Source organism: Cotesia glomerata, linkage group LG3, assembly GCF_020080835.1.
Source record: "Cotesia glomerata isolate CgM1 linkage group LG3, MPM_Cglom_v2.3, whole genome shotgun sequence".
Classification (NCBI taxonomy): domain Eukaryota; kingdom Metazoa; phylum Arthropoda; class Insecta; order Hymenoptera; family Braconidae; genus Cotesia; species Cotesia glomerata.
Genome location: NC_058160.1, coordinates 20,269,305 through 20,279,354, shown reverse-complemented (window position 1 = coordinate 20,279,354; position 10,050 = coordinate 20,269,305). Strand labels below are relative to the sequence as shown.

The 10,050-nt window shown below is 29.1% G+C and overlaps 2 protein-coding genes across 3 annotated transcripts; one reads left to right on the top strand and one right to left on the bottom strand.

The window, feature by feature from the left end:
• The first annotated feature begins 232 nt into the window (after positions 1 to 232).
• On the top strand, positions 233 to 2,023 carry LOC123260584 (isocitrate dehydrogenase [NAD] subunit gamma, mitochondrial). Its single transcript, XM_044721759.1, has 2 exons — positions 233 to 703; positions 811 to 2,023. The coding sequence occupies exons 1-2, from the start codon at positions 485 to 487 to the stop codon at positions 1,747 to 1,749; spliced, it is 1,158 nt and encodes a 385-aa protein (XP_044577694.1). The 5' UTR covers positions 233 to 484; the 3' UTR covers positions 1,750 to 2,023.
• LOC123260583 (probable ATP-dependent RNA helicase DDX10) lies at positions 1,857 to 5,530 on the bottom strand. Of its 2 annotated transcripts, none has more exons than XM_044721757.1 (9): positions 5,297 to 5,530; positions 4,931 to 5,122; positions 4,096 to 4,858; positions 3,829 to 4,012; positions 3,569 to 3,745; positions 3,176 to 3,492; positions 2,908 to 3,101; positions 2,388 to 2,803; positions 1,857 to 2,305 (listed from the first exon to the last, which is right to left on the bottom strand). In XM_044721757.1, the coding sequence occupies exons 1-9, from the start codon at positions 5,432 to 5,434 to the stop codon at positions 2,179 to 2,181; spliced, it is 2,508 nt and encodes an 835-aa protein (XP_044577692.1). In that variant the 5' UTR covers positions 5,435 to 5,530; the 3' UTR covers positions 1,857 to 2,178. The 2 variants fall into 2 exon arrangements, with proteins under 2 accessions (XP_044577692.1, XP_044577693.1); XM_044721758.1 differs by having other exon boundaries at positions 1,857 to 2,302.
• Positions 5,531 to 10,050: the final 4,520 nt, after the last annotated feature.

The window sequence follows — 10,050 nt, the reverse complement described above, 5'->3', positions numbered from 1 at the left end:
AATTTTGTTGATTATAAATCATCAGTACTTATTAAATGAATTATTTACTTTTTAAAACAGTACCAAGTAATAGATGTAAACTCAGTGTTAAGTTACAGTCATATTATGTCGTTTTTTTTTTCGTAAGTTACTGATATAAAAAAAAAAGACACACCTATGTAACTTTGAATAGAGAAGTTTACTGTAGTATACTATACAATAGTATGTACTTAACTGGTAATGTAGTAATCTGTACATGGAGCAAACGATGTACTGCTACTATACAGCAGCAGCTTGTAGATTTTAAGAGTTTTCTCTCTACTCTAAATAAAATCATTTTAAGGAACATCAAAGAGTAAAAGTGTCTGGCAAGGTCTTTGGGTTATTGTTAAAATAGACACTGCCAATATAATACAAGTAGTCGTATCTTAAGTAACAATATTGTCTTTAAAATTATTGAGTCTTATTATTGAAGTAATTTATTGGTAATAAATAATAAATAAAAATGGCAGCACGATCTTTGGTAAGGTATATTCAATCTAAATCAATTACACCGCAAATACATCGTTGCGCGGCATCCTTGTCTGCATTCGAAATTCAACATAAGACACCAGCTATTAAAAAAGTAATGCCTATACCTAAAGCTCATTACGGTGGTCGTCATACAGTTACATTACTGCCTGGTGCTGGAATCGGTCCTGAACTCATGGGTTACGTCAAAGAGGTATGATTATATTTTTATATTTATGTAATATAAAAATAATAACAATAATTATAGGATGATAATATTTTAATGACAAATCAACTATAAATATAAAATAATTTTATCAGATATTCAGCTATGCTGGAGTACCAGTTGACTTTGAAGACATTGATATTGATCCAAATGCAGACAACAATGATGATCTTGAGTATGCCATAACTTCGATACGACGTAATGGAGTAGCTTTGAAAGGTAATATTGAAACACGTAGCAGAGAAGTCGGAGTACTTTCTCGTAATGTAGCCTTGCGTAATGAACTTGATCTATACGTCAATGTGCTTCATTGTGTTTCTTATCCTGGTGTCAATTCTCGTCAAAAAAATATTGACATTGTAATTGTACGTCAAAACACTGAGGGAGAGTATGCTATGTTGGAACACGAAAGTGTCAGTGGGGTTGTTGAAAGTATGAAAGTCATTACCCGATCTAATTCGGAACGTTTAGCACGTTATGCTTTTGAGTATGCTAAACGTAATGGTAGAAAAAAGGTTACTACTGTACACAAAGCCAATATTATGAAACTTTCTGATGGATTATTTTTGGAGACATCGCAACGAGTTGCCAAAGAATATCCTGAAATTGTTCATGATAATATGATTATTGATAATACATGTATGCAACTTGTCTCAAACCCTCATCAATTTGATGTTGTTTTAACTACTAATCTGTACGGCGCAATCGTATCCAATGTTGTATGTGGATTACTTGGAGGTGCTGGATTACTATCTGGAAAGAACTTTGGTGATCAATACACTGTTTTTGAACCAGGTACTCGTAATACTGGTGCTAAAATCGCTGGAAAAAATATCGCTAACCCAATAGCAATGTTAAATGCTGCTGTTGACATGTTACGTCATCTGGGTCATAAACATCATGCCACCATTATTCAAAATGCCATTAATAAAACTATCAACTCTGGAATTCATACAGCTGATCTTGGTGGTAATGCAAACAGTCGAGAGGTTGTCGACAGTATTATGAAACACATTAAAATAGCAGTTAACTAAAGATCTGATGAGAAAACAAAAAGTTACAGATAAAACTATAGTCATTTGTTTTTAAAAATAATTATAATGTTAAGTGTTGATTTTAATTGTATCAAAATTAATTATTGACCTTTATTTTCTGCTGCTATTTATTTAAGTATAAGTGATTAAAATAATGTTGTTCTGTAGAGTATAATCATGAGGCACAAACTTGTGTATTTCAAATAATGTGAATTCTTCTTGTACAGTTTGTTAATATATATATACCAATAATAACAAAATTATTTGTAATATACGCATTACCAATTTATTAATTAAAAAAAAAAAAAAAAAATTCAATGTTAGTTCGCATAAAATATTAAACACATTTTTTGTGATTTATTAAAATTATTTAATTTACTAATATAATTAGAAATAAAAATTGATTTAACGTACATACAATTAATTATCTTAATTGTTCAATAATTGTAATGCCAATTCCTCTGTTGCAAGTAAATCACTATTTTTGGGAACTTTCAACTTGGGTTGAGTTTCTCTCAGATTATCCTGATTTGGTAATTTTCTTTTCGATGGCCTACTGAACAAAAAAAAATTAATTGATTATTAATTTTGTTCCTAAATGTAATAAAAGTTCATTTAATATAAACTGATTTATTTACCTGTTAATTGCTTGATCAGACTCAGAATCTTCATCATTACTGGTGTCTTTTTTAGGACCATAAATTTTGTCAGGATCGGGTATCCAAGATAAATCTGGACCATCAGAATCATTTTCATCTTCACTAGCACTTGCTAATTTCACTACTCTAGATTTTCCCTTTTTACCACGAGGTAATGTTACATATTCATCATCATCATCATCATCTTCATCGTTATCCTTATTCATTTGTGCTTTAAGTTTACGTTTCGCTTCACGACGTTTTGCTTTAATTTTTTCTTGAAACCGTTGTTTATCAATTTTATCTTCTTCACGCAAAATTTTTTTCGATAATTCAATATCGATTCCCGAAGGTTCGTAATTTTCATGCTCTCTTGCTAATTGAGATACTTGAGATTTAGCTGAATCAAGTACTTCCTAATAAAGAAAAAAATAGAAATATATGTTATGTAATTAATTCAATACTGTTATAAAGATTTATATAATAACTTTCTACTAATTCTAATATAAAAATTTGTTACCTTTCCTTCTTCATCGAATGTTATTTTTTTATTAGGAATTAACTTTTTATGAAGAATTTTTTTCGCAGCTGCAGCTTTAGTGATTATTTTCTTTGATGTTTTTTGAGGAAAATCTTCTGCAAATTCATCCGCATCCCCGTCTTCAATCTGAACATTTTTCCGTTTTATTGTCAATAAATCGTCGCCACTGTCATCTGTAATTAAAAGAAAAAATATGAATAATTATCTAAAAATAAAATCAATGTAGCATTATAGCATTACTAATTACCGTTTGCAAATTCATTGGTTCCAAATGCATTTTTAAATCCATCATTTTTTATCGAGGAGTTTTTTTTTTCGTGAGTATTTTTTTGTATTTCCTCATCCTCATCTTCATTTTCGTTATTATCATCATCATCATTATCACTACCATCATCTTCTTTATGTTTTTCTTTCCTTTCATGATCATCTTCTTCTGAGTCTTGATCTGATTCCTCATCACCTAATAATTCATTTTCTTTTTCATTAGATTTATTTTGTTTCTCTAAATTGTTTTTGTGCCTTTGAAGAAAACGAACTCTTGGAGGGATAGCTAAGCCCAACGATCTAGATTGAAAGAAATGATAATCCATTAAAAATGTATAAAAAGAGAATTTGTTTGTTTAAAAAAGTTTTTAATTACGCTGCATATGCATCCGTATTCAAGGAGTGGACGTCAAAAATTTCTTTATCCTTCATTAAAGCTACTGATTTAATATAAGAAAGAAAAGCTCTTTTGGCTGATTGTTTCAGTTCTACATCTCTGGCAAGGAATGCTTCAAGTTGTCGGTGTGGAGATATTATATATTTATCATCAATTCTAAAATCAGAAAAAAATTTTTAAAGTAACAATTTTGATTACAGCTTGAAAAAATTATATAATTAAAATTAAATATAACTTACTTGACTTTATTAATAGGAATTTTTCTGGCAACTAATTTGTCAATCATTTTTATTTCATTAGGTGTTAATACTAAAAGTGATTGACCATCATCTTCAAATCTTGCCGTTCTACCAGCTCTGTGAATATATTGATCAGTATCTTCTGGACAATCCATTTGTACTACCCAATTAACACCAGGAAAATCTAAAATAGACATTCAATAATTATTAAAGAAGTAACAATTGGTGTAAGTAACGTAAGTGTATTGAATAATTATATCTACTTACCTAGTCCACGTGAAGCAATATCTGTACAAAAAAGTGCAGCTTTGTTTGTTGTACAAAACTTCTCATAAATTTTCATTCGTCTCAGTTGATGCATTGTACCATAAAGTGCTGTGATAGGAATTCCGGGACGTAATTTACAGAAACATTCAAACATGTATTTTGTTTGTTTGCAAGTTGAGAAAAAGACAATTATTTTTTGCTGTGTATGTCTTTTTAGAAAAGACCAGAGCATCGCTACCTTGTTGTCCAAATTACAAACAGTATAACTTTGTTTTAAATTATCTGGTGTAACATATTTCATGTGCTCGTGAACAGAAATATATTGACGATCTTTTGATAAATTTAATCTAGCTAAATCTTTAACTGACTTGGTCTGAGTAGCGGAGAACAGCAACGTTTGCTTTTTTTTTGGTAAATGATCCATAATAGCATCAATATCATTTTGAAAACCTTGATCTAAACATCTATCAGCTTCATCAAGAACGAGAATTTTCAAGGGATTGGTATCAAAACTTGCGTTTTCATCTAAATGTTGAAGAATTCTTCCTGGTGTTCCGATAACGATATTACAAGTTTCCATACGGTTCCTTTCAAATTTCCAATCTTTACCGCCTATAATTAAAGCAGCAGAAAAATCATGATGTCTTCCTATACTTCTTAAGGTTTCAAAGATTTGTAAAGCTAATTCCCGCGTGGGAGTTATTATCATTGCTCCTAGACGATCTTCCCTTGACCATAACTCACAATACAATAATTCGAGCACCTGAAAATGTATACGTTCATTAAATTATTGATCTATATTTATCAAATATCAATATGAATAATAAATAATTACCGGAATTAAAAAAGCAAGTGTTTTTCCACTGCCAGTTTTTGCCGCCCCTAAAATGTCGTACCCTTGAAGTGCTTTTCCGATACATTGTCTTTGAATCTCTGATGGGACAAAATATTTAGATTCTTTCAATCCTTTCAATGTTTTCTCAGATAATGGGAAATCGGAAAATTTTTTAATTTTTGACTCATCGATCTAAAATTATATCAAAATGGGTTAATGTTTTGCAACAATAGTAATACAGTTGTGATTGTAAAAATAAAATAAAAAATTATGAACAAATTATTTAAATACGTGTCGATTACGTGTATCAATATTTTTTTCATTTTTTAAAATCACAACTTTGATTATCAAAAAAAAAATAATAACCTCTTTATACTTTGACTTCAATATTTCAACTTTTTTGCTTTGAGGGATTGTTTTTTTCCTAGTTGCTGTTTTAAATTTTCTTCTTTGATTATTTGAATTTTCTCCTTTTTTTTTACTTTTATGTGATACGTTAGCCATTTTTTATTTAACAATATTTAAATAAACAAATATAAACACACCAGACGACAGGACACTACGAACACGTTTTTTCTTTTTAAATGATTCAGACAGCTGATTTACATTGGCTTTAAATCAGTTAGGAAGTTGTTATATTGACTGTTAGTAACTCAGTGGCATTCCAGGCGCATTGTGTAGCGTCTAGTTAAAAGGCGGAAAAATTTCAAAACTAATACAATAGAACGTATACATTGTGTATCAAGGGTACTGTTAAATCCGAACAAAAACAGTTTCACTGTAAAAAAGTCGCGCCAAGTCCACGTTCATAAGACTATTAGGAAAAAAAAATTTTTTTTTTCTTTACAAAAACATACAAAATAAAAAAATTAAAAAATCCAAGTAACCGATATGATTGTTTATGATTTTCGGAAATTAAAAAAAATTTTATTCTAAATTTAAAAATTTAAAAAAAAATTTTAGAACGTATTTAGTGTGCGTGGTTGCAAAATATTTTACTTTTAATGAAATTCGTAAAATCTATTTACTAGGACTTTAAAAAAATTTTAATACACAATGACGCACACCAAGTACGTTCTAAAATTTTTTTTTTTATTTTTAAATTTACAGTAAAATTTTTTTTAATTTCCGAAAATCATAAACAATCATATCGGTTACTTGGATTTTTTAATTTTTTTATTTTGTATGTTTTTGTAAAGAAAAAAAAAATTTTTTTTTTCCTAATAGTCTTATGAACGTGGACTTGGCGCGACTTTTTACAGTGAAACTGTTTTTGTTCGGATTTTAGTATTTTTGTAATTATAATGAAAATTTACAATTGATAACAACTTAAATCTCGTGTTGACTGCATTTTTACTGCAAACTATCCCCTTGAAGCTACAGTTTATGTAGATGTAACTCCAGTGCACCCTGGCGGCCGTAAATGTAAGCTGTGAATTACTTTTTTTAACTGTAGTTGCTTATCTATAGGAGGATTACTACACATTTTTATTTTATCTAGTCTGTGGCGCTGACCTTTCTCCATCAAAAAAAAGTCAGGATCGAAATTTGTGAGCGAGCTATAGTATGTGCTGATAAAATTTAATAATTTCAAGTAAATAAATTGTTATAAGTGAATATAATTAATTAATACGGTGAAATAAATTATGAATTACTGTTATGATAAACAAATTGGGTAAAAAAAGTACCGTAGAATTAAATAAAATTTCGCAGCCTCAAAAAACCGTTCTGCTTACAGTAAACATAGTCGGTAGTCTGGCGCTCCGTTTACAACGGATTTGAACGGAACTTGGCGCCAGATTCTACCGAATCTGTGAATATTCTTCAATTGTTAAATACTGTGAAATTTTATTGCACGCCTCATAGCGCGAAGCGCGTGAGGTTGTGCTTTATACTCGACTCGTCAAGGTCAAGCAATTTTGTGATCTTTAAATGTCTCTATCACAACCATATTACACTTATACAATAATATAAGTAGATGTACACGGAGAAAAAACTTAAATTAAACCATCTTTTACTTTCTAAAATCATTTCATGTAGCTATTTTGAAAAAAAAAAAAACGTTTTGAAAAAAATTTTACGTGGACGTCCGGATGTCACCCCATTTTGGATGTACCAATGATTACTCCCGAACAAATTGATATTTCAAGACCGGACCTTTTTTATTAGTTTACGAATGCGATGAACTGGGTCCGTATTTCATATTATACTGATAGAAGGATTTATTTGTATTAAATAATATTTGTTAATGGTTAACAAATCATTTATTAGAGACCACTTTTTAATATTAAACAAATATTCCTTAGTATTTAAAATGATTTGTTTGTATTTAATAAATCTGATATTCATATTTATTAAATATTAATAAATCTTTTTAAATACTAAGAAATATTTATTAAGGACTAAAAATTGGCCTCTAATAAATGATTTTTTAAATATTAACATATATTTTTTAACTATAAACAAATCCTCCTATCAGTGTAGTAGCCTAGTTTACGTACTTTTTTTTTTAAATTAAATTTTTATTAAAATTTATTACGATATAACCGTACAAAGACAAACGAATTTTTTTTATTTGTCACGTGAAAACTATGGCGCCACTTGATAAAGCTAGATTTTTTTAGATTGCGTGGGCATATAACAAGAAAAACGGGCACTGATATTTAAAAAAAAAAATACTCTGTAAGAAATTACTTAATTATAATTTTCTTTTTTTTTATCAGTTACACAATTTATTTTTTCTTAAAAAATGAATGAGCGTTATGAGGCGTGCACTTTTGGATTTTCCAAACTTTTTTTTTTTTAACCCTTCAGTACCCTCGCTATGAGAATTTTTCTCACGCAACAACATTCAATTTATAGGATGTCGCTGCAGTGCAAGTGAGACACTGAAAAGAACGTGGGTACTGAAGGGTTCATTAGAATGATAGAAAATTTTTATTTTTTGAAGATCTCATCGACATTTAATTATTGTATTTATCCTCATGACACAATTTTCGAAAAAATTTTATCCCACATTTTAAATTTCAGAATAACTGTTTAAATTTTTGGACTCTTCTAAAAATTTTTGGACATTTATAAATTAGAATTTTTAAGCCTATTGGTCACAAGTGACTAGTGAATCTAATTCAAGCCAACCATATTCAACATAAAAAATTTTAATTTTTGCACTATCCACCGATAGAGAAAAATAAATTTGATTTAAAAAAGAAAGTTGAACCAAGAAACAGATGATTCTTATTAATGTTAAAATTTGGTGGAGATAATTTTTATGCTTAATAGATAATGAGAATGGAATAGTAAAGAATTGCAGGAGTGTTATGTCTTCAGAGACTGTTATTTTTTGACCTATCAGTTCTATAGGCCTGAAATTTGAAAGGACTGTCCATTATTTCAGTTATAATACGTTTAGCGAAATAATGATTGGACATAATCACAGCTATAGTAGATGTATAAAATTATAGTAGGATTATAAAGTATCTAAACAAAAAATACTATTTGTCGGGTTATTGTCCTTCGGCGTTGAAATTGACATATCGTTCTCACAAAGCGTCAATATAAGATGATACGGAGCCTTTATCGACTCAATAGTACTATCCATTATTACTATAAAAGTGCGAAGATATTTCTAAAGTGAGTGAAAGAATCTGTTAAAGTGTGTAGAGTCGTGTATGGGTGAATCGTGGGAATTGACAGTTGGTCTGTTGTTGTAGTGGTCGGAAGGTTCACGATTTTAGCCACCCTCAATAGCAGGAAATCCAAGTGGCTTTTCAGGACTGTCTATTCACACTCTCTTACTACTTACAAAATATAACTTTTTTTTCTCAAGTGTAAAGCTTTTATATTATATTATTATAAAATACCGAAAAAATTGTTCAATAATCTTCAAATTAATTTTTTTATTTTATTTTATTAGTTAATTTATTTAATAAAATTGAAAACACATTGATAAAAATGCGTTAATAATTTATTAAAATCATGGGGAATCAGAGATTGATTAAAAATACAATGAACATCTATCTCGCTCTGTGATTTTAATTAATCGTGAACACGACAGTTGATCGTTTATTATTCATTTTAATAAGCACTAACTTATTTTTTTATTCGGTGGTGATTTCTGTAAGTGTTTGGTATATAGTTTCAGAGTGAGGGATAAAAGGTTTCGTTGTATAACAAAATAGCGTCTCCGAACCATTAGTTCGTGCGCCAACACTTTAGTGCGATTTCTTGCTCTGTGGAAAAAACAAGATCTTCCAATCCAAAGCATGAGATTCTTCAGTCTTTAGTCTTATAACCACGAAAAAAAAACATCTCTATCTATTCTTTTTTTTCCCTACCAGACAGTGGAAAAAAATTACATTTGATTATGTTCGACCTCGAAAATTTACCTGTTACGAAATTTTGAGCTCTTTGAGTTCACAAATGCAACTTGTATGTATTTTTGAATTTTTTGAAGTGAAACTTCTTTATCGACGTATGAAAGAAATTTTTTAGCAATGTAAAAAAAAATCGTCACGTTTTTCCGTTACGCGCCATGTTGTTTTTTTTTTATCAAAGTTCAGTATAACGCCGTAAAGAATTAATCTAGCAAGCATTATTAATTCTAAAAACAATTAAAAAAACAAATTAAATGATAATTTAAAAATAAAACAAAGCAATTATTAGTAAAAAAAAAATATGTATATTAGGCTGTATAAAAAAAATCGACTATTTTTTTTTTTGAAAAATATACGGAAAATATTGTTCAAGATACCGAAAAAAGACGCCTGGTAAAACCGGAGCTCTTAATTTTAATATTAAGTTGTGAATCATCGCGATTTTCCATTTTCCATTTCATTAAAATGGGAAATTTTTTTTTGCAAAGTTTGGAATTTTGTAGCTCTTTAACGAATTGTTGAATTGTTTGGGTCACAACCTATTCTTTTAGGAAATTGAACGCTCTTTAAAAAAGGTCTTTTATAATTTTTTGATAAACGCAATCCTTCAGAAGTTATTCGAATTGAAAATTGACACTCATAAAAATTTTAAAGTTTTTTTTACTAAAGAATTTTGTAGCTCTTCAACGATTTGTTGCATTATTTAGATCAAAACTTATTCTTGTAGGAAATTGAACACTCTTT